At 40.1% G+C, this 25,089-nt stretch overlaps 1 protein-coding gene across 1 annotated transcript in view; it reads right to left on the bottom strand.

The window, feature by feature from the left end:
- Positions 1-24,010, bottom strand: part of LPCAT2 (lysophosphatidylcholine acyltransferase 2) — a 59,729-nt gene extending 35,719 nt beyond the window's left edge. The window contains exons 1-8 of the mRNA XM_032424273.1: positions 23,725-24,010; positions 18,351-18,490; positions 15,725-15,942; positions 14,330-14,442; positions 12,325-12,385; positions 11,102-11,160; positions 9,840-9,874; positions 6,216-6,270 (exon numbers count right to left, since the gene is read on the bottom strand). Coding sequence (XP_032280164.1) covers positions 6,216-6,270; positions 9,840-9,874; positions 11,102-11,160; positions 12,325-12,385; positions 14,330-14,442; positions 15,725-15,942; positions 18,351-18,490; positions 23,725-23,895 — 852 coding nt within the window. The 5' untranslated portion in view covers positions 23,896-24,010. The remainder of the gene's footprint in view (positions 1-6,215; positions 6,271-9,839; positions 9,875-11,101; positions 11,161-12,324; positions 12,386-14,329; positions 14,443-15,724; positions 15,943-18,350; positions 18,491-23,724) is intronic.
- Between the last annotated feature and the right edge of the window lie 1,079 nt (positions 24,011-25,089).

Raw genomic sequence — 25,089 nt, 5'->3', positions numbered from 1 at the left:
AAGAAAGGTCCACAGTCTCATGGGTAGAATCTACTACAAATTCATGTTAAGTTCCACAGGGTCCTCACGGCTGCTTGAAAATTATGATATTTTCCCAAGGTGACCATTCTGCCTCCAGATACAAAAGTAGTTCTGTTTGTTTTGCTGAAGGTCTTCTTTTATCCTTTCAATCATGCAAGTGTGCCCCCAGACGGGATCTTAATCCTGAGTCTGTTTCCTTAATGTCTCTGTGACAGGTGAGGATCAAGTGACTTAACCTGAATCTCACTGCTGCTTGGGGTATGCCTTTTGGACCTGCCGCCATCATATTTTAATGTTTCAGACACAGTCCATGCTTATCAGGTTGCGATTCACCTTTCCCCTCAATGGCACTTCACATTCAACTTTAGAAAGAAAACAGTGGAGGAGTTCAGGACATGCTACCCCATAATGTACCACTTTGGTACATTGATTATTTTGAGCTAAAGGCACTTGAAAAATGGCAAATGCAGGGAGAGGCTTTCTCTGAACTTCCCTTATGTGCCTAAAGTCAACTCCTCCAAAAGGAACTCAGTTGTCGGGCGCCTGGGTGGCTCAGTCGGTTAAGCATCTGCCTTTGGCTCAGGTCATGATCCCAGGGTCCTGGGATCAAGTCCCACATTGGGCTCTCTGCTCAGTGGGGAGTCTGCTTCTCCCTCTGCCTCTGCCTCTCCCCCAGCTTGTGCTCTCTCTCTCTCTCTCAACTAATAAATAAAATCTTAAAAAAAAAAAAAAAAGGAACTCAGTTGTCATAAATTCCCTCCTGGGGAGTTTCATCAAACAGGGAAGATGGACTCTTATCACAGGAGATGTGACTGGAGGTTGACATCACACCCAGACAAACTTTATCACGTGCTGTCATAGCTTCCGATCTATTCTTCCCAGGGCCCATTTGTTGTTCCTAAAGATCACTGACTCTCCCCTGAGTGGCCTACACCCTCCCTCTCCTTTCTCACCACGTTTCGGGGTATTCACTTTTTATTCCCTGTGACGCCCTTGTGCACATATTAAAAATCAATAAATCTGTATACCTTTTCTCCTATGAATCTGCCCCTGCTGAGATTATTTCACAGATCCAGCTATGGAACCTAGGTGGGTAGAGGGAAGGCTCTCCTTCCCCACAAAAGCCTATGTGCATTTCTCTAATTCTTTTCCATTGCTCCTGAGACAGGCTCCCAGTACCCTTGCCCTCCTCCCTTGACTGTGCTCTGGTCCTCTGCCTGCAGGCTCCGCACCATCCTGCCCCATATAAGGGGGCGGCTAACGGATGTGTTTCCCACAGGAACACCCCCTTTGCCCTTCTGGTCCCACAGTGCCCCACCATCTCTTGGGCTGTAGGCTACGCACAAGATAAAGTCAGAATTCTTCAGCCTATTTTGAAGTCCATCTGCTATCCAGAGCCAATCCTTCACATGAACACTCGGGACCAGTAAAACTGCTTTATTCATTATTTCCTGACCACATCGAGCACATTCCTTTCTACTAAATAAATGCTTGTAAAAAAGGAGAAAGACTGATGAGTGATGATACTACCAACAGCCTTTTCTTTTTCCAAGGAACAGAAAAGGATTTTGATGAGTCAATCTCAACAGATGTGCAGTTCTGGTTCGTCCCAGATTCTTCTGTGAAGGCTTCAAAAAGAGCAAATGCGAACGAAGGAACTAACATTTATGAACTAACATTTGCTGCCTTCTTCCCAAAAGAATGGAACAATTTAGACGGTAAGGGAAATACAAGTGCATGCTTACTGAACACCTACCGTGTACTGCCACTTAAGTCACCTTATTAAATGCTAACCACCCTATAAAAGAGGTATTATTATCCCCATTTTCCCAGTAAGAACACAGGCTAGGGGAGGCTTAAGTCATTTACTCAAGCACATACAGATCGGGAGTAGCAGAATTGGAATAAAACCCCAGCTAATACTCTTTTTAATAACACTCCATTTCTCGGGGCACCTGGGTGGCTCAGTCGATTAAGCGTCCAACTCTTGATTTTGGCTCAGGTCATGATCTCAGGGTCGTGAGATCGAGCCCGGCATCTGGCTCCACGCTGAGCGTGGAGTCTGCTTGAGTCTCCCTCTGCCCATCTCCCCCCACCCCGATCATGCACTCTTTCTGTCTAAAAAAATAAAAATAGACATAACACTCCATTTCTCTGCTACTACTTAGAAATTTCAGAATTCTACCAAGTTCCAGAAGAAATTAGTTTTGTTAGAACAAGTACACATATGGGGTTTTTTTTGTGTGTGTGTTTATGTGTGTGTATTTATGTGATAGAGGTTTTCTAAAAGGCCCATTCATTTTAGATTCAAAACTATAAATCATTTGAGTGTGTCTGGATATTTAAGTAAACTATATAAATATATTTGAACCTTCCCTGAATAATGAACTCTTTAGAGATTTAAAAAGTTGTTATCTATCTACAGGTATTGATCATAACACTCATTATTACAATCCTTTCTTAAATCAGAATTTTTTTTTTTAATGAGAAACAGTCCCTTTTGGGGTGCCTAGGTGGCTCAGTCATTTAAGTGTCTGCCTTAGGCTCAGGTCATGATCCTGGGGTCCTGGGATCGAGCCCCGCATCGGGCTCCCTGCTCAGCGGGAAGTCTGCTTCTCCCTCTCCCACTCCCCCTGCTTGTGTTCCCTCTCTCTCTGTATCTCTCTCTGTCAAATAAATAAATAAAATCTTAAAACAAAAAACAAAAAACAATCCCTTTCTACTACTTATAGCAATGGATTGCCCCCCATAAAGTATTGTAGGTCTAATGCTCTCCACTAGAAGCTCCTTTTAAGCTTTACAAAGGAATTTTACTAAAACAAAATATGTCTGTATGCCTACAGACAATCATGTGTCTGTATTATAATGGGTGGCTCTGTGGACAAATGGAGATACAGCCTATGAAGGAGGAAACAGACTGATGGTCACTGTGAATGCCCTGCTTTCATTCATAAACCAGTTGCTGCCCACATAATTCCTGATAGTGTAGCTTTGTGTGGATTCTCTCTCATGAGATACAACTAGCAGGCTGTTGATTTATGTCACATTTTGGGATGTTTCCTACTAGCTATCTTCTTCCTTATGCCCCTAAGCCATCTGCTTATAAAGGCATACTTGTGAAGTAGCTGGCCAATAAAAGTAACCACTAAAAGACACTTTAAACACACCCACTAGGCCACTGTGATCCAGAGAATAAATTTCAGTAGACCTTCTGTGGACATACATGGCCTCATTGTTCACGGATGCTGGAAGACCAATTACAGAGGGCACGCGGTTTGGAACTGATTATATTTTTAAGATTCAAGAGTCAAGAAAATAATGACCTTTTAAAAAAAAAGTCTCTGTCGAGGAAGCAGAGAGGGAGTGGGGAGAGGAGACAAGAAAAACACCCTTCAATATTACACTCCCTAGATTTTAGCTATCCAATGATTCTGGTAACTATGGAGTTGGAAAATCATTATCAGTGAGGGATGACTTGTAAAAGATGAAAGAATAAGGCCTTCCACATCCTGGGATGTCCCATGACTCACCAGAGCAGAGTGCCTAAAAGGACACCAAATGATCCACTCAAAGTTCATTTTAAAAACCACAAAACTAAGACCATATTCTTGATATATCTTCAGTTACGCTTACCTAATTAATAGTTCTAAAACATATGTGAAAAAATAATAACTAGGATTTCCATCAGTTTTTTTTTTTTAAAGTAGGCTCCGCATCCAGTGTGGAGCCCAACGTGGAGCTTGAACTCATGACCCCGAGATCAAGACCTGAGCTGAGATCAAGAGTCAGAGGCTTAATCAAATGAGTCACCCAGGTGCCCCCGATTTCCAACAGTTTTAAAGAACACGGAGGTGGTAGTGGGCTGGGAGGGTGCTTCTGAGTAACTAAGTCACCTGACGTTGGTGCAACTAAGTGCACTGAGCCTTCCAGGTAAGCTACACGTGTGGCAGCTCAAGCCGGGCCTCCTTGGATGTGGTACAAAAGCCTGGATGCAATGCCCAGCTCTTGAGAGTCTTGAGCTGGGGTGTGGATATACCTAGCAGCTGACAAGCAGTGGGATACAGTTTTCAGTTGCACCCAACCTGGGGGGGATTAAAATATTCAAAAGTCATAAAGTAGTGAGGAGTGCCCTGAGTGGAAGGTAGCACCATAAATCTAAGAGAAATATAATTAAACTAAGAAGATGAAACTTGAAGGCCACACATCCCCATCCTCTTGCCATGGATGGCAATTCTAATACATTGAATCTCACCGATTCTGCTATTTTAGACAGGTTGGCAGCCATTTTGTTTGTGAAGTTATCAAAGGGTATATTCTTTGCCAGGAAATATTATCCAGACAGGTCTAAGAACTGGCTGGAGAAAACAAATATTGTAATCGGAAAGAGAGAAAGAAAGAAACAAAGAAAGAAAGAAAGAAAGAGAAAGAAAGAAAGAAAAGGAAGAAAGAAAGAAAGAAAAGAAAGAAAGAAAGAAAGAAAGAAAGAAAGAAAGAAAGAAAGAAAGAAAGAAAGAAAGAAAGAAAAAGAAGGAAGGAAAGAAAGAAAAAAGGAAAGAAAAATAGGAAGGTAGGCAGGCAGGCCGGCCATGACACAGAAAGGAAATAATGTAATAATGTTCAGGGCAAAAAAGAGGACTTTGCCTACCTCTGTTGTAACAGTTTGACCACTGACACATGTAGACACAAGAAGTACAGTTCTATGTGTATTTCCACATCTGTTGCTAGATCTTGTTTTAGCTGGGGAGGGTAAATGGGAAGGGGCAGCATATACACTATATACACAATATTTTCCAAATTTGCACAGAAGACAGTGTGGCTGTTTTAAATATGAGTTTTCCTGTTTTTTTGTTTTGTTTTTAGATAAAGAACACAGGGCTAGTTTATCTCAACAGCTATTAAAGAAGGAAAAGCCTGCTTGGAGTACTTAGAAATAATATAAAATTTCTTCCTGACAGGGTTCCCCAAAATGTATCCTACGGAACATCAGTTTCAGGAGGTATCCAGAGAAAAGGGGGTATTGTGGTCAAACCATCTCAAAGGCACTGACAGGTCTTGAGGAAAGAAATCGTGTTCATTTTGTTTACCTTGGTACTTCTTAAACTAATTATTAGGGCACAGATTAGTGTTTTTCTCTAGAAACATCTATGTATATTTCAAGAACTAGTGTTTTTTGGTCATACTGAGAGATGCCGAGCTAGTTTTAAATGCGGGGAAATGTGGCACATAAATAAACAGATCTTTTCCTGGCAGGCAGGCAACCTGCAAGTCTCAAAAATTTCAACCAAAGTTAAACTCATTTTGAAATATAATTTGCCCTCCTATGCCATTTGGTATTGCTGACACCCTCTGCATGGCTAAATGACTAAGCTATAAAACAAAGTAAAAGACAGTATTCTTGTGACTTAAATTCCATGTCCTGTCACTTGGAGCACGGGCCCCCACTCAGGACTCTGAATTACATATGCAAACTTCAAGTTCTCATTACATAATCTATGGATGCAACTGGAAAATGAAATCAAGGGCCTGCCTCACTATTCTGACCCTCTCTTCAGAGGCTACCTGAGAGTATGATTAAAACCAGCTCAATTCTGCATTTAGGGGTCCATTTCACGTCACTCCTAAAACCTAAGAACCGTTCTGGAACCAAACTTCAGAATCTTGAAAATCTGGTCAGAATTTTCAGAAAGATCGAATTACTCCCTCACTCCCTGCCTGCCACCGCAAGTCAAGCTGAAAGACTGCCCCATGAACGATGATATGAATGGCCTCCCAGCTAGGATTTCCTCAAGCCTTTCGTGAGGGCTTCTGACCCTCTGTGCCTCTCCACTTTACAGAACATACTCTTCCAGGAGCTCTAGGCCTCCATCAGCTACTGTAGCTCCTTTTGTGAGGATATGAAGCCTACCATCCCACTGCGCGGAGGTCAGCATTGAAAGTAGTTATGCAGTTACGCAAATCTAGTCAGCCAGGGACGGCTATAATATGGAAGTTCCCAGAAGTTAGCGGTACTTCCTGGTAAGATTCTAAGGGCTGGATCTGAGAGCCAGGTGGACAATTTGTAAAAGACCAGGGCTTAGTTTAAAGAGGGTGGATTTAACTTCCAACCTTTGTACAGATGGGCTCTCTAGATTAGAAGTTCGAAATAAAGGGAAGGCCAAATCTCCAGTTCCAAGGCTACATGTTGAATGACTTACCTCAACTTCCACCTTCGTGAAGGGCTGGCAGAAAGTAAGCATACAAAGCTGAATGCTGAAGAGAAAAAAGAGCAGGCCATCTTTATGTGGTAATACAAGTATCACCTAATATTATTACTCAATGATCCTTTCTTTATACACAAGCACTGCCACGTCACACTTCATATATATTCTGCATTTATAAATGTCACCCTGCTGCTACAACATTCCTTGGGCTTGAACAAGTATTCGTGATATTCAAAAGTTAAATCACCAAATGCAATATCAAATATGCACTTGTGAGTCAGAGCTGCAGCTCAGCATGCTAAACCCCAAATTTGAAGTCTCCTTGACAACTCGGACTTGTAGGCCTAAGTCCTTAGAGAAACTACCAAGGCCACAATTTAAGGCACATAGGGTGTTTATAGGACAACTCCTGAGTAGAACATTACATTTCTAAACTCTTTCCTGATATGAAAAAAAGAAAAAGAAAAAGAAAAGAAATCAGCGGGTCTTTCCCTAAGAGCAGAAACTTTATCATAACTGTCCCAATTAATAATAAATGTTTAAGTTATGGAGAAATTTTCTTTCATTGTAAAGCTGGACAAAGGACAAAGGCTTTAAAATGATTATAACCAACCTTTTCAAAGAAAATTTTTGAAAATAGTTGTTTCTATGTATGGCTTTCTAATACATATTTAGACTCTCTGGATAGGATGCCAATGGGATTTTTATTTCACCTCATTTAGACAGATGACCCAGAATTCTGGCTGAGTGGATTAATCTACATGTTTAAGAAAACAACCAACCTGTTTTTGCTATTGAGAAACTAAAATTGGGGCACCTGGGTGACTCAGTTGGTGAAGCATCTGACTCTTGATTTTGGTTCAGGTCATGATCTCAGGGTCGTGACATTGAGCCCCGTGTCAGGCTCTGTACTCAGTGGCGAGTCTGCTTGAGATTCTGTCTGTCCCTCTCCCTCTGCCCCTCCCCTCCTCTTGTGCTCTCTCTCTCTCTCTCTAAAAAAAAAAAGAAACTAAAATATGATTTATCTATAAAAAATTACTTAAAGGACTTACTTTACACAAGAAATTTGGAAATTTAAACAAGTTATTTAGTTAAAAGAAGGGGTTTAGGCAGATGTACCAATTCCATATATAATTATAAATTGTGAATGTTAAGTATCAGTTCTCAAATTTTCCATCTGAGAGGAAAATAATCTTTTACTTTCAACCCCAAGCAAATAAAATCAATCCATATTATTTACCACAAAATAAACTGTGCTTGATTTATTTAAATTGAGCTTTGGAATTTAGTGATTCAAATAGATAAATCTGTTCTGAAAATTCTGAATGCTGTAAGAAAGAAAGAAAGAGAGAAAGACAAAGATGGAAAGACAGGAAGCAAGGAAGGAAGAGAGGGAGGAAGGGAGGGAGGCAGGGTGGGAGGGATGGTGGGGAGGGATGGAGGAGGGAAGGAAGGAGCCAGGCATAAGATCTCATTAAAACTGTGTTGTCCACATACACCCAAACCAAACAACATTTCTCGGACCCACGCAAAACAGATTTTTCCATAGCTGCCCCTTCTATAAGTGTACTCCCTAAGTTTATTAACCTTCTCCCTTAGGCTATCTGCCTTAGTATAGACTCTCTTCCTTACAATCTCAGTCTAGACTCACCCTTAGAGCGAAGGCAATTGAGAAAACGGACTTAAAAGTAACAGCACAGTGCTAAATACACCATGAAGCCCATCGGAAGATAAAAGTGGAAATGAGAGTCACCATAGGCAAGTGCAATGTGGCATCTGGACAAAACATAATTGTGCCTTTTGAGGATTGTGTGTTTATCGGTCCTAAAAAATCTTTACCTCTGGAAAAATGTTTTCCCTCTCTTTTCTGAATTCCCTCTCCTATTTTCTTTTTCCCTTTATCACACATGTCCCAAGTTAGATGGCAAGATTAACCCAACCATTCCATTTTCTATCCTGATCCCCCTTCCAGGAAGGCCTTCCCGTACTTGACCTTCACGCCCACCTGCACGGCCACACAAGTTACACAAGGCACACTGACCACACACTGACCACACAGGGAACCTGCAGTCACTGTCGCTGTAAGGAACTTAAATTGTAAAGACCCTGCGGATGACACACCTCGAGACACACAATGATGTTCTGCACCCAGTTTTTAGGCACTCCCTTTTCTAAAATGCTCTCATACGATTTGTTTCTCCTCACTTGCCCTTGTATAAAAAGCCAAAAACCAGGAACTCAAGATCAACAGTGACATGAAACATGTATTCTAGACAAATGAATAAACCAATTTCCTGAAGAGTTAAAGATCACATAACGCCTAGATATCCCTTGCAATTGATGGTATTTTGAGCGTCGTTTACTTAACTTCAACTATGAGGGACCGAAGCATAATAGGAACATACGTGTCTCACATGTTAATAAACACTAACACATGTAACTGGCCCATCAGTTACCTACTCTGATTTAAATTTATTATTTCAATGCAATTCACACACACAAAATGGAAAAAATCGGTATGTAGTATAAAAAAATCAGACTTTCATATGTTGTTTGGATGATCTAAGGAACTCACAAGGTACCTGAAGGCAAATGATGATTCCCCTTTACATATGTCCAAGTGGTTGTCCATGCATTAACAATGTTATGTGAACTCTCTATGTTCAGTATCAAAAGGCATTGCTGGGTAAGCCCCCGGGCAAAGCCCTCAAATCCAGGCATTTTATACATGGCTCTCACTGCAGTATAAACCAGCTCAGACTTATCCAGGGGGAACTCGACAAAAAGTCTTGAGGGAAAGTAAGATTCTACATGTTCTGTTCTTTCTAAAGGCCTGTTTCACTTCAGCTTGTTTACTGGTGAGCTGTATTCTTCTCCTCTCTTAAATGTTTATAGAAACTGCTGATCCCTATGATTTTAAAGTCCAAGAACGGAACTGAAAGCTTAGCTATTTTCTCAGCTCAGATCAGACACATCACTGCTATTTTAGGCCATATGACGCAATGGCTCTGGACTGCTTAAACCGATATAGTAAAACAACAATGGAGACACCAGCTAATATGCTGTCTGCAGTGGAAATAGAACTACAAGATTAAAGCTAAGTAGGATGCAAACCAGGTCATTGGACTGGTTCTTAAGAATTGGTAGATACACTTGAGACCCATAAGAACATGGCAGACAGCTAGAATTCTGCACATGGGAGGGGCCAGGGACTAATGGACAAGATAGTGATGCTCTCTACAGAGACTTCTCAGTGACAAGATTTCAGGATCTGATTAGAAATCTTTACTCTTAGGGGCGCCTGGGTGGCTCAGTCAGTTGGGCATCCAGCTCTTGATTTCGGCTCAGGTCCTGATCTCAGGGTTGTGAGATCAAGCCCTGTGTTGGGCTCAGGCTCTGGCTCAGCAGGCAGAGTGTACTTGTCCCTCTTCCTCCCCCCTCTTGCACACACACACTCTTTCTCAAATAAATAAATAAAATCTTAAAAAAAAAAAGAAATCTTTACTTTAAAAAAAGAACAAGGCTTATTTTTTCTTAAAAAAAGAAGGAATACATGATCTCTTTTTTCTTCTCTTGAATAAAATTTAAATAAACCAATAATAGAGAGAAGCGACTTACAATGTATATCCTTGCCACGTCCAAGTCACGGTATCCTACAATAACAGAAGTATTCAGACTGTTAGTTCAGTGAAAAAATGCCAAATAAAACCCAAATCTTATTTTAATATTGGTAGTCGTATACTTTCCTTCTGAATTAAAAGCAGTATGTTGAAAAGTAAAATGAGCCTATTATCAGCAGTGAATTGCTCTATGAATTCTTGGATTATATATCTATGCAGCAAAAATCTGTTTTCCATATGTAACCACCTATCTTTTTATGGAATTAAGTTGCTCTTAATTTTTAATAAAGCTATGTGCATGCTTAGCTATTTTTCTCCTAATATGGACATATCTGGGTAATTAATTTGCTTACAAACCCCAGAACATATCTTTGCTCAAAAAGAGGGGGATGGGTATTTGGAAGAAAAGATTAAAATAGTACATAGTGAAAGAATTTGAGAAAATGCCAAATAGGCAGAAGTATAATAAGTAAATTTTGATGGATTTTAATTTTTTTTAACTCCAGATGTTGAAAGTTGAGAAGCCAGCTACCGAAAGAAAAGCTGAATTGAGCAAGAACTCTTTACCTTAAATAACATAGATAATTAATTATAGCCTGCTTTTTTATGTAAAGTCTCTAGTAGAGAAAGTTCCTCTCAGAACCCAAACAGATTCCAAAATACCTTTCTTTATAGGAAAATGGTGGCACCATCCATATCCAGAGGACAATGTTGTACCTGGCTGGAGCAGAGAGACTGTTTTCTAAGCCAACTGTGCACTTTCTATAGGATGACAGATTCTTTTCCTATCTATCTTCTTATTTAAGTTACTTGCTAAGAGTTACACAGCTAGTAAGTACTGAGCCAGGAATGAAACACCAAGGCAATCCCAAATTTATCCTGCTACACCAGTTATCCTTCCAGTAATAACCGTTGAATCAGGAAAAGTCTCCTTGTGGGCTTAGTGAAAATCACTTTACGCAAGTTTTCTGCTACCCAGTCTAAGACCCTGGTACCATTACCGTGACAATAGAGTAGAAGCTAAGGAAATGCCTTCTTGGAGCTTAATAACAGCAGAGACAAAATATAATATCGGTGTCCAAAGTACGTGCCTATCTTGCAAACTTCTAAACGCTCCATGTGGCAAAGTGTATGGGGTCTGCCCATGTTCTTCCACCATGTGTCTATTCAGAACTTCATTCAAAGTTTAAAAGGGGTGCTAGAGAATCTGTGCTGTTTGGAATGTCTGAGATTTTTCCCACAGTAAAACACTACGCTTACCAGCTTGTTTGGGTATCTGAGGAGGATTGGCTGCACCGGAACTCCAGGAATGAAGGCTCCTATAACCACAGTGAAATATTATAGCATCTTCCTTATATGACTATAAGGTTTACAGTGAAGAAAATTAATAATAAATGGTATACCTATCCTTACTGGTTTAAGAGTACACATAAACTATTTGCTAATTGTCTGTAAATCCCTAGTGCTCACCAAAATGAGAGAGTTCTAAAATTCAGAATTATGAAACCAAAATATTAAATGTTATGCCCAAGTCGCTGAAAATATTTATTTACATCTCCACATGTTTTCATTTTCCAAATACACATTATTCAAAAGGGTTTAAAAAAAAGTGATAACAAAGTCAAAACCAAGAGAAACTGAGGAGAACAAAATCTAAATAAAAGTGAGGGGCGCCTGGGTGGCTCAGTCGTTAAGCGTCTGCCTTCGGCTCAGTCATGGTCCCAGGGTCCTGGGATCGAGCCCCGCATCGGGCTCCCTGCTCAGCGGGAAGCCTGCTTCTCCCTCTCCCACTCCCCCTGCTTGTGTTCCCTCTCTCACTGTGTCTCTCTCTGTCAAATAAATAAATAAAATCTTTAAAAAAATAAAAATAAATAAATAAAAGCGAATACTTGGAGCAAGGACTACCCCCACTTGCTAGAAGAGAGTTCTAACTTTGGCTCTGAGCATTCTAGCAGCCAATACAAAAACATGTTAAAGCATTACCAGTTACTAGGAAATTATGTATGAAATTACACATTACTATGAAATTAGTGACTTTATAATATTAAAAAAAAGGAGTGAAGCACAGAAGGCATCTGAAGGCATTATAATGATCACTAAAATAGTTTTCTATTGGATAATGCAGGAACTAGGGTGTTTGTGAGGGTATCCTTGGAGGAAGAGACAAATCTGCTAGTGGTTTCTGTGTGTGTGTGTGTGCACACAACCGGATACAATATCAAATGGTTCACATGTACACACACACAAACATGCGTGTGCGCGCCCACACACACGAGCGCATATACACGATAATCCAAGGAAGAAGGGGTTATGATACCAAAACAGAAAGTAAAGGAGTGAGTTCTGTGGATTCACAATATTAAAAACTTTCTATCGGGAAAGAAATGCCCAGGACAAACTAACAAGTTGTTTTGTGTATTAGTAACAAATCATTTGAGAAATTGTCCATACTTTGTTATAGTACATAATTTAATTGATCTCACCTGGTTTAAAAGTAATCAAACAGGAACGATTAGTACAAGTACCTTCTGGGAAAACTAGTATCTTGGGAGAAAAGGAATACGTAGATTTAATATTTCAGTCTAATTAATAGATTGTCTCTTTACTCACTTTCTTATGACTTCACAAAGAGCCGCCAATTCTTATAAAACAAAAGTGAAATAAAAGGCTAATACTTGATTCTATCGAAAGCTAGAATCGGATTATCCAGTTTTCCTCTAAAAGAACTGCTATCTGACCATTGAAATAATTAGAAAATGGTTTAAAGCTTTGAATAGAAAATACACTTACTAAATGTTTCTTAATGACAATGCTAATGATCTGGATAAACTTAAAAGAAGATGCAGACCCTAAGTCCTGGTCAAAGAGCACATTAAATTCTTTCCTCTACTGCTTTACATCCTTAACCAAATCATTCCTACTTCCTTGTTTCTGTTTTCCCGTTAAAGGATATTCACTCCTACAACATACAGTTCAGGGATATATGGAGGAGGGAAAAAGGAGAAAATACTTACAACATGCTTTATGCTTACTTGGGTTAGTGGACATATGGAATACAATTTAGTATCTTTTTTGAGAAAGTATTTTTAGCTTTTAACGTAAGTCCTTTCTGTTCTTCACGTGACAGACATGCAGCGTAGTTTCCCCATTAACTGAACAAGCTGGATTTTCTGAAGCTTTTAGAATTTGGCAATGAGTGAATCGTTAAGTACATAAAATAAAAACAGAAAATTCCTGCACGCACAGCAGTTAGTATGTGTACTTAGTGGGTATTTGTATTTTATAATAATTAGAAAGGGAAAACATTATTAGGCGAAAGTGCCACCATGATGAGTTATTTATAAAATAAAAATGATAAGTGTATGCAATTTCATACCCCAATTAAAAAAAAAACCCAACAACAATCAGGTTTCCTATCACAACTGGTACAATATCAAATATGGTTCATTCAGTGGAAATGCTACAGCTACTCTATTAACAATGAGTGGATATAGAGTAAATCATAAAATCTCAGATCTGGAAGGGGCATTAAAAGCCATCCAGCATTGCCAATGCTTGAATTCTTTCTACAATATCCCCCCCAAGTGGTTGCTTAGTCAGTGCCTGAAAATTCTGGAGAAGGATTTCAGATCAGATCATTCTACCTCTGGACAGAAAGTTCCTTGAGATGAGTGAGATGGGCTAAAATCTTACCTATTTGTTAACTTTGGCCTACCAGTCCTAGATATAGTAGTTGGATCCAAAGAGAAAAACCGAACCCTTATTCCGGGTGCCGTTTCTTCCTGGTCACTTTTTAAGTCATTCCTCACGTGCCGTGGTTTCTAAACCTCCTGGTGCGTCATACTCCTCTTAATATTTTAACATCTACACATCATCATGGGTGGCCAGATCACTACCAGATCATGAGTCCTGCTAGAGGTCCCCTACTTACACCTGGGCCAAGGTAGAGTGATACTTACCAGAATTACCCAGGAGGCTCCCTTTATCCAGAAAATGTTGCCCCTCCCTCACCTTAAAAAGGCATTCTAGGGGATAGGGGTAGTAAGATGGTAAAGTCTGAAAAAGTTCTATAGGTGATTCGGATGTACCCCCTGAATTGAAAAGCCCTGTCTAAATATACTTCGGATAAGATTAAGATCATAATCGCTTTTTTAAAAAAAAAAATAAACCTACCATACTGTTGAGTATATTTGAGCTTTGCTATTTTGTCTTTAAGATAATAAATTCAGAGGAAGAGAATTACTTTTTATGACACAAAGTAAAAACTGTTTCAAAGAGTTTGGAGAATAAGAAAGAATGATACATTAATCCCATGGAGTATCTCATGGGGAAGAGGACTTTTTAATACTCACTCATTTGTTCTGTTTCTATTATGCTGAAAACACCCAGCATAGGTGTCCCCAAATGCTGCCATCTGTGGATCCAAATGATTTACATATATACAATAAGTAAACTTGCAATATATCTAAATGAACTTCCGTATTTTACCTGTGGCCACTGCCCTCCTGATGTTGCTCGCCTTACTATTTCATTTATTGTGTTTTTTCGAGAGTCCGGATCTATCCGGGACACCAGCACTGGCTGCAAAGCTCGTAATAGTCCTTTAAAACAAACAAAAGGTCAGAGCCAAGTCATTTTTTTTTTTGGCTAAAGCTACCACAGCAATGATACTGAAAAAATCATGAAACAATTTTTATGTAAAGTTAAAATATAGCAAATCAAAGAGAACTTTAAAAAAAAAAACTGCTCTAATTCACAGCTTATTAGAAGGTTTTTTTATATCTACAAAGATTTCATTGATATAACAGAAGTTAGCAGCAAGAATATGAAAGGAAACAAAGGCAATTTTCTCCCTGAAGGTCTTCTTCCTCAACTGACAGACATCCAAGCTTTGGAATATATATCTACAATATTATCTTGTTTTATTTTAGGAATATCCTGAAAACTGATTGTGTGAATTCAGAGTACACACGGATAGGGAGCAATTATTAATTTTACTAAAATTTTCAGCACGCCAGTCTAAGTAGGTAGCTTCCTCACACATGCAAAATAACCTCAATTTACCGAAAATCTATCGCTAAACAGCTTTTCAGGAAAATGCCATATTACACAAAGCAAGGTGGTTACACTGAAAAAAAAGAGAGAGAGAGAATGTGTGTAGTGCGTGTATGTGTGTGTTTTTCTTAGCTGAGTGAAAAGTGGCAGGAACTACTGCTATTTCTCCAGAGTGCCAAGGTAACATCGGGAAACTTCCATACCCACTCTCTCACCACTGGATGTTTGCAATAACCTCAGGACGACGGGGAGCGGTTACTTAGAGACCCACACCCTAGGGAGAGACCAAAGCACCTGGTGGGATACACATCTCACTTGCTTCATTATTTTTTATGGCAGGAGGCACTTTATCGTTCCACATCATAATTTTCAAAGAGTTTCACATTGGTCCCTCATGGAGACTCTGGGGCAATAATAAGAAAACAGAGTTAAGAGGAAAGACTTCACGTGTCTATCAGCCTAATACCCCAAAGAGGAATTCGTGAAATGGCGCGTAACCGGTGTTTTCACAGATTCTTCAGTTAAATTCTCTCTCGAAAAAAATCAAGGCATGTTTGGTACTTGAAAGCTGGTCTTTCTAGCTAGATAGAAGGACAGAAAGCAAAGATGGTACGGTGACAAAAATAAGAATCTGGAAGAAGTCTAAGGGCACAGAGAGGGAGGTCTCTAACCTTTATCATAAGTTCCTTCCTTCGATATAATTCCTCACTAGAAGTAAGGAAATAGCTTTGAGAGCTTTTAAAAAGCCCCCCGATAAACGATAGATGATTTTTTTTAAAAGGTGACCCACGAGCATGAAAAGATCTATGTTGTCTTACAAGTACTTACTGCCAATCAGAGGGACCTGTGCGTTCTCGTTTCGAGATAGTATTGAAGGCAACCCGGCAGCGACACAGGCAATTCCATCAAAGAATGTTGAATGGGGGGCAGCAACAAAAATCGGGGCCTCCATGGGGCACGCCACCTTCCCCTTCATAGTAACTATGAATCCCATTGAAAAGAACAGGGCATGACCCAGAAACTTCAAAACTGGTTGAGTGATTTCCCTTTGGAAAGAAATATTTAAAAAAAAAAAAAAGAAAGAAAGAGAGAGAGAAAAAGAAAAGACACAATTAGCCTTGCTAATCTCAGCTAATGGCAGGGCTTTACTCTAAAACACAACACAAAAACCCATATGTGTCAGAACATTTCATTTTAAAATATGAGCTAAGAAGAATAGCTAATAGTTATACGAAGGGTTCTTTCTGCCAGGCACTATTCTAAGGACTTTACATCTCTTTAATCCTCAGCCCAATTTTATGAAATGGGTATTATTTATCAGCATCCTCATTTTGCAGATGAGAAAACTGAGTCACAGAGAAGCAAAATTTCCCAAGGACATATGGCTGATAAGTGGCTCCATTATTCTGTGACTATAAAGGGATAAACATGAATTTTCAACACACATCCCCCACTGAGAAACCCAAATGAGTACTGTTCTTCAGAGGAGTCACCTTGGGAATGTACATGTGGGTAACAAAGATGCTGCTATCTCCCCCAAACACTTTTAGAACTCTCATGCTGAATCTGTCCTTACCTATACAATTATAGCTCTTAGACATCATCAAAAATCTTAAAAGGTAAATTCACCATCTCACTGCCCTGGAACATAGATGCACTTACACAATTTCAGATATCAAATTGCTTACTTTTTAAAAAGAATTTCTGTCATTACAGATTAATTAATTCATCGAACTGTGCCAGGTGACCTGTGCTGGACGCACAAGACAGATAAGATCCAGTCTCTGTCCTTGAGAAACTCAACTGAGTAGGGAGACAAAAACCCACTTCTAGAAATGCAAACACAGAATGGACGTCCAAGGATGTGAATAAGCACACAGCAGCTTTTCATGAAAAACAAAACATGTGTATTTCCCATAAGACATCTAATGAGAGCTTTAAAAAATAAGCTTCCTGTCTAATTCTCTCAAGTCTTGTCATAATGCAGAGAAGTGAGACACAGAAAACCAAGGCACTTTTCCAGAGGGCACAGGGAAATGACTGTGTCTCTCCTTCTTGCTCTTTCAAGTTCAGATGTCTATTTACCTAAGGATAAAAAGCTCACCCTGTTACTGAATTTCTACACCTCCTATTTTTGATTTGTAGTGATGTAGATTCTAAAATATCCCATACTCAGAGCTGTTAAACACTTCTATCTAAATGATTTCAAAAAGGCTAAAAGTTTGGTGCTGCATAATTAACTTCAACATTACCTGTTTGAGAGGAAGTAGAGAAACTTGCTTAATTGGCAAAAATAGAACTTTTTTCCCTAACATGTATTAAATCTGTTCTCTGGATTCTTGGACTATTCCCCTCCGTCATTATAGGGCTCCATAAGCCGTTAACGATAGAAACCAAAGAGATAATTGCAAGGGATTGGTGCATCATGAAAAAATCTCTCATAAAGTATTTTTTAGTGATACGCAACCTTGAGTTCTGAAAGAAAGGAGTGTGATTTGCAAGGATTGAGGTGGTATTAGTTCTCTGGGGACACTGCCAGCCTTGGATTCACTTCCACTTCAAACCAGCCTTGGGCTGAATGTTGACATTTATTCACTAGAACATGAACTGAATAGCAAATTGCATATTTCTTTAAAAGTTTCTAGAACAGTGATTTTCAAAATTTTTGGAGAATATTCTCCTTCGAGATTTGGATGAAAGGAATGGACCCTGTGTAGAAAGAAAAAAATGTGCACAATTTTGGAGAGTTCAACAGTGCCCTAAAACTCACCTATGGCTTCCTATTCCAAGGAATCCACATTTTAAAAGGCTTCACTCTCAGGATAAACATATGGCAACAAGTTGGCTCTGCCCAATGGGAATGAACTTTTACCAGTAACTTTGTTAATTTGTGATGAGTCTATTCTCTAATACCCTGCTAATTAGATAATGCTCAAGAAGCAATTCCATTCTCCCTCCATACTAATGTTTTAAAAAGCTAGACTATATTGATTAAGAATTAAACTGTTATTAATAATAATCACTAAAGTATTAAATACACTGTAACTTACCCACTTAATTATACCACTGTAGAAAGTATGTAGTTACTATATAGGGACAAAAGCAAATGTCAAGACTGAGGGAGAGCAGAAGAAAGCCAGGTATTTTCCAGCTATAATGGTTTCAGGTATACTAACTGGGTCTTCCAGAACTAAGGATCTATCACTTTTAAGCAATAACTCAGAAAACAATATTTTAATGTTAGGAAATTACAGCTTCAACAGAAGATTATCATAAGGTGCTTGGGCAGCAATTTCTCCATATGAGGAATTAAGAACCGTTTCATCTGAGAAACAGAAATAAATGGTGAATATTGAGTCGGCAGCAGTAGATAAAACTCTCGATCGATGATTAAACTATGGCAAACTCTTCTTTATCTTGATTTACCTAACATTTAGACATTATTCTTTCTTACCTCCTCCAACCAGTTATTGGATGGGTCAGCTTTTCGGGACAGCATGCTGTTGAAATGGCGGCAAATGGCCATGCCAGTAATATAATTAATGCGACCAACAAGGCACGGATTGGAAGCAGGATAATTCCAAGAAATAAAATCTGAAAGTCAAAGTTGATTAAAAAAAAATAGGCGAATGGACAGTATTTTAATGTTCTGGCTATCAACCAGAAACACAGAAGAGGAACGTTTTGTGTTATTTATGCGTTCACTAAAGGATGAATTGAACATTACCCTGCCCCAGACATGAAGCTAAGCACAAAGAAAAATAAGGTACTATATCCCACCACACAACACCTATGATGTAGAAAAGCAACAGTGAAGAAAACCAGGTCCTATAAGAACATGTGATCTGTTTATCAAGGAAAGTGACTAGAGGATGTTGGGGAAACAAAGTATCTGACTGAGCAGTCAGGGAAAGCTTCCTGGAGGAGTTGAAGGCTGAATGGTCTTGAAAGACCAGCAGAAGCTAGCAAGGTAAGAGGGGAAATTGCTTTTTGAGAGCTATCAGTAGAAGGAAGAGTGTTAATGAAGGTGTTAGAGTGTGAAAGAGTAAATGCGTTATTTTATATACCTGCCAGTCCTTTATAACTAACAACAATAAGGAGATGGAGAAGGAAAAAATAAAATAAAAAACAAGAATAAGAATGAAAATTAATAAGAATGGCCAATAATACACGAATGCTTATTATGTAGCAGGCACGAGAAGCACTTGGCATGTAGAAACCTATTTTATTCCTACAACCTTAGGCTGTTTTACATACAGGAAAGGAATGGCACAGAGGAAGTTAGGTGTAGCTGCTGAGATCAGTTACTAAGTGGCAGCGCCAGGGTTTGAACCCAGCTTGGTTACAAAGCCCTTGCTCTTAATCCTATACCATATTGACTTTTTTTTTTTTAAAGATTTAAAAAATTTATTTGTCAGCGAGAGAGAGAGCACAAGCAGGGGGAGCGGGAGGCAGAGGGAGAAGCAGGCTCCCTGCTGATCAAGGAGCCCAATGCGGGACTCAATTCCGGGACCCTGGGATCATGACCTGAGCCGAAGGCAGACGCTTAACCGACTGAGCCACCCAGGCACCCCTCTCCTCTATTTTTGAAGGATAGTTTTTCTGACTATATTAATCCTGGTTGACAATATTCTACTTTCAGCACTTTGAGTATATCATCCTATTGCCTTCTAGCCTCCATAGTTCCTGATGAACATTAATCTTATTCAGGATCCCTTTGTGTATGATGAGTTACTTCTCTCTGCTTTCGAGATTCTCTCTTTTTCTTTGCTTTCTAACAGTTGGGTTATGATGTATATAGGTATGGATATCTTTGAGTTTATTATACTTAGAAGTCATTAAACTTTTTGAATGCGTAAATTTTTCACCAAATTTGGCAAGTTTTCAGCCATTTTTTCTTCAAACATTCTTTGCCTCCTTTTGTGGCTCCCATTATGTTTATGTTGATACACCTGATAATGTTCTACAGGTCTCTTGAGATTCTGTTCACTTCTCTTCATCCTTTTTTCTTTCTGTTCCTCAGATTAATTAATCTCAATTGATCTACCTTTAAATTTGCTGATTCTTCTGTTTGCTCAAGTCTGCTGTTGAGTCCCTCTAGTGAATTTTTCATTTCAGCTATTGTATTTCTTTTTGGTTCTTCTTTAATAATTTCTATCTCTACTGATAATCTCTATTTGGTGATTCACTGTCTCATATTTTCCTTTAGTTCTTTTGACATGGTTTCCTTTAGTTATGTGAACATATTTAAAATACCTGATTTAAAGTTTTTGGATAGTAGGTCCAACATCTGGGCTTCCTTGGAGATAATTTGTATTGACTGCTATTTTTCCTATTTATGGGACATACTTTATTGTTTGTTATTATCATTTTGCAATTTTTTCTGTTGAAAAGCAAACATTTTAAATAATGTAACAACTCTGAAAATCAGATTCTCTTCCACCACCAGGGTGTATTGTTGTTGCTGTTTGTTGTTGTTATTTGTTTGTTCAGTGACTATTACGAACTAATTCTATAAAGGCTGTATTCTTTGTCATGTGTCATGTGTGGTTACTGAAGTCTCTGACCAATTAGTTTGGTAGTCACCTAATGATTAGATAAGACTTCCTTAAGTGCTTGGATTCAATAAGTTCCCCAGTGTTTGCAAAGAGTCTTTGTGTGCATGTTGGAACACACCTTCAACACACAGCCAAGTGGAAGTTCACAACTCTACTTTAGCTTTTACCTCCAGTTTGTACAGAGCCTGATGGTTAGCTAGAGGTGAGAGCTTAGGGTATTCTCATTTGTTGTTGTTGTTGTTTTTCAGGTCACATGCATAGCCCTGGGTATACACACAGGCCTATACATGTGGATACCCTTCTAGGTTCCCATGAATATGTCAAAGCTTTTCGAAGTCCCCTATGGGCATCTCATTCCCTAACTTCAAGGTGTTTGGTTAAGCCTATTGTTTGCTCCAATCAGTATTCACCACCTCCGGTAGCTGTCATGTTAAGCAATTGCCTCTGATTGTTTTGACAAACACCCCTGGAGAAAAGACTGTTTGCAGTGGGTAACCTCCAAGGTAGGTCAAATAAGCCTTGCAAACACCCTTGCAAATGACCTAGAAATAATCTTCACTGCAAGAAAGGACCATAGCATAGACCCCGAAGATAGAGTTAGAATGAGGTTATAGTATATTCATATAAGCTAACTCACATTCACAATGAGTAGCTAATATGGATTTTAATTAAGTTGTCAAATATTGGGCAACTTTTTTTTCTGTGCCATTTCTAGGTCTGCAACAAGTAATAGTATTTAACAGTAAATAAATGAACTTTGAGTAACCCTTTGACAAAATAAGAGGATTCCCCATCATATTTCCATTTGGTAATACATCATCTATGTAGGGAGGCCTTCTTTCAACACTCTCTCAGGGTTATTGTCTTCCCTGGATCTTCTTCATAGTACTACTAAAACACGGAAATGCATAATTTTGTACTGGTCTCTTTAACTTTTTTTCAGTGAAACATAAGCTTTAGATAGTCAGAGTTCTTATTTCTCTTGTTCACTGCTGCATCTCCAGAAATTAGCCTTGTGCCTGGTACATAATAGACATTCAACAAATACTTTTGGTATGATAAATGACCCACAATTACTACCAAACACTTATTTCAATTCCATATTCTATTGAGGAAATGAAAGCTAGGCTACTTGTTTCCATGCCACTAAGTAGGAGGACCTTAAATTGTCAAGAAGAGAAGGGGAAGGGCAAAGCTAAGTCCTACAATGAGATACAAAAGTGACAACGGTCCTTAAGCAAGATATTGATCACTTTCAAGGTTAAATTTAGTCTGAATTGATCATAGTAAGTCATACTTAAGTGAAAGTATATCCATCTTTTAAACTTGATAATACAGACAATACTGTTTTTCAATCATGTCTGTTAAATCTTCCCTTTGCCCAGATTGTTCAAGACATTGAGACCTCTTTGGTCTACATTTTTAGTTAAAAAAAAAAAAAAGAAAAAACCTAGACCTATTGAATTCCATTCAATACAAATAGTAAATTTTAAGTACAGTATAAGATTTCTAGGCAACAAATAGCATAACTATCAATATTAAGATCACCAAACAATCCAGTTTCTTTCACACATTATCTCACTTAGTTTTAACCCTTCTTGATGTAAGACTATTCCAATTTAATAAATGAGTAAAGTGAAATTCAGAGAGGTTAAGTGACTTGGCCAAAGTCATACAACTAACTAATAAAGGGCACGGCCTGAGCAGGCTTTCTGACTAGACTAATGATCTTTCCATTATACTACAGCTCTTGGAAAGCTATTTGAAAGTGCTCTCCAAGTAGTAATAGGCCATGTACAAAAAAAAAAAAAAAAGAAAAAAGAAAAAGAAAACCAACACCAACAATTAGTCTCTCTATAAATATGCCACTTTGGTCCTCTCTCCAAAATATGAAGCCAAATAGACATACTTACATTTAAGAATGACTGATTTCACCAAATCAGACTAAAATTAATCTTGAGTGATAGTCAATGTATTTAGAAGTATTTCAGAAGTTTTAAGATACAAAGGGAGCATCTATCCATTTAAAGACATGAAGATCAAATTTTTAAATATTTAGTTTCTTTACAAAGAGGTATTACTACATTATCTTCCTCTTCCTCTCTCACACCCTTCTTCAACCCATTTGCCCATTTACCATTACTCTAACCTGCCCCTCCACTGTGGAGGACAATGGTCTCAGGGCATATAAGTGCGCTATGCAAAAATAACACTATTTCAAATCTGAAGTAAAGAAATGTGTGAGATGGACAGGAAAACATCAAAACCTTTTTTTTTTTTTTCCATGCAGGACACACAGGACAAATGTAGTGTGCACACTCTATCTTGTTCTTTGATCGCTAGCTTCACCAAAGGGGAAGTCCTCAGAGCAAGTTGTAACTGCTAATGGTAAAAGAGCGTTTTACAAGAAAAAGGAAAGAAAAGGAAACTTCCTTTTTGTATTCAGCAGTTTTTAACAGTGGAAGAAAGTTTGGAGAAGTGTTGAATCTCAAAGGGTTTGAGTGAAGACTGATGCAGGACTGATTCAGGGTGAAGACTTCTGAATACCTTAAGCTGACCCATATTATCCCTTTTCTTAGATTCTGATTTCCGACCCTTGATGCCCCTTCTCAGCTAGATCATCTTGTTCTAATTCCAGACCTGGGTTCTCTGCCTTCTCCCTCACTCTTCACCTCCTAGACTGACTCCTCTCCTTCCCTAAGGCAAAAGAAAAAGAAATAAAGGAAAAAAAAAAAAAAAAAAGACTTCCCCAAGTCCACTCTCCTATAGACTGGCCACCCCTCCACTCTAACAAACTCAACTTGAAGCTCTTGTCACAGATTCACCTCCCTTCTCAGCATGGAATGTTTCCTCCGCTACTGGCCTGCTCAGCTTTGTCTTGTTTAGGACCTGCCCCTCAGATCCACATGTTCTTCGCATTTTCTCTTCTCACACACCCTCAGACCATCCTCCAAGTGCCCTCAATTCTCATACCCACATCTCTGCCCCTTCCAGACTCATGGAACCTTCAAAAGCCCTCACCTCGCAGATCGACATCTCTTCCTTCCTCAGAGCCTTTGCTTCTCAGACTGGCGCCCCCCACCTGGGATGCCTCCCCATCATACCCACACTCCCCTCAGACAACAGCCCCCGGCGGATCCTGGTCCCTGTCCTGGATCTGCCTCCTCTCTCAGACCCACATCTCTCACCTCTCTCACCTGGCTCCGCCTCCCCTGTCAGATCCACGCCCCTCTCCCGGTTCCGTCTCCTCTCTCGGGCCCGCGCCCTCACCTGGAGACGCCTCGCAGCGCCCATCCGCGTCTGCTGCACGAAGGGGTTGGGGACAGGCGGCGGGAAGAAGGACGCCTGGCGGGGCACCATGGGTGGCCGCAGCCCGGCTTTCCCCATGCCCGCGCCCGGCACGGTGGCCGCCACCGCCGCCGCCTCCGCACACTGGCTCATGGCCCAGCCGGGCGTCGGACCGGATCCAGCGACGGATGCGGAACGCGGGAGCGAGCACCCGCGGAGACCTGGGGGGAGCTTCTCCAGAGTCCCAGCCGGCGGCGCAGCCTTGGGGCTTTCGCGCAAGCGCGAGTCACCTACACACCGCCCGGTCTCGCCCCGCCCCTCTGGCTCCGAACGCCCCCCCCTCCCCGCTCTGGCTCCACCCTCTGAGCCTTAGCCACACCCCTTTAGGTATCGGCTCTTCCTCTTTGGTCCGCCCCCTGGAGATGACTTTCTCCCTCAGAGCAGGGCACCCCAGTGACAGTTTAGGCAGAGTTCTCTGCTTGCGGGTCACGCCCACCTGGAGTACCAACCTCTTTTACGGGCTTTGTGGCTGACCTTGGCTAAGTCGGTGTCTCCATGAGCCTCAGTTGGCCCCTTCTGTAAAATGGGGATATATAGAACTCAGATAAGCAGAACCCCAGTCCAGCCACTGCCAGGCTGTTCCACTGAAGTGAGTTAATATATCCAGGGTGGGTGTTGTTTTATGCGTTTGATATCTGGTATGTTTTGGTTTTGCTTAAACCTATATGAGGTGGTTGTTTGTCAGTTACAGCTGAAAGATTGCTGACAAGGGAGAGATTGGTACCTGGGGTGGAATCTTCCCCTCAAAACATGGACTGACCTTGGGAGATGGCTGTCCAAAGGAAAACTGAGCTTTCCCAATGCTGTTACTAGAAAAAGGCAGAAACAGCTATTGCCTTCCACACGTGATGAGGAACCTGGCCCCGAAAAGGGAAATGATTGGGGCTGTGGCTCCATTTCACCCTGAGGAAGTTCAGGGGCCTATCTGGACCTGTATGGGTGGTGGTGGGGCTGGGGAAGATAGGCACTGAAGTCATTTGGTCAAGCCCTGAGTGCTGAGAAGAGGCTGGAGATGGGGAATGACTTAAAATTACCGGTCAACTGCTCACATCCGGCTGGAGGGCACGGTGAGAATCAATCTGGGCCCTAGCACAGTGGCTGCCTCATACTCAGCTACTGCAGAATCTGAAAATCTTCCAATCGCACCAGACAGATGTGTGGCTTACAGCTCCTCACTTAACCTCTCTGAGCTTGTACTCTCATCTAAGAATGGGGAAGGATTAATTTCTACCCCATAGGGTTGTGGTAACAATTTAAAAAAATGTGCAGTGTTCATAAAAAAAGCAG

This window comes from Phoca vitulina, unplaced genomic scaffold, assembly GCF_004348235.1.
Source record: "Phoca vitulina isolate PV1807 unplaced genomic scaffold, GSC_HSeal_1.0 scaffold30, whole genome shotgun sequence".
NCBI classification, from domain to species: domain Eukaryota; kingdom Metazoa; phylum Chordata; class Mammalia; order Carnivora; family Phocidae; genus Phoca; species Phoca vitulina.
The sequence above is the reverse complement of the archived record's forward strand: the minus strand, read 5'-3'. Positions and strand labels throughout refer to the sequence as shown.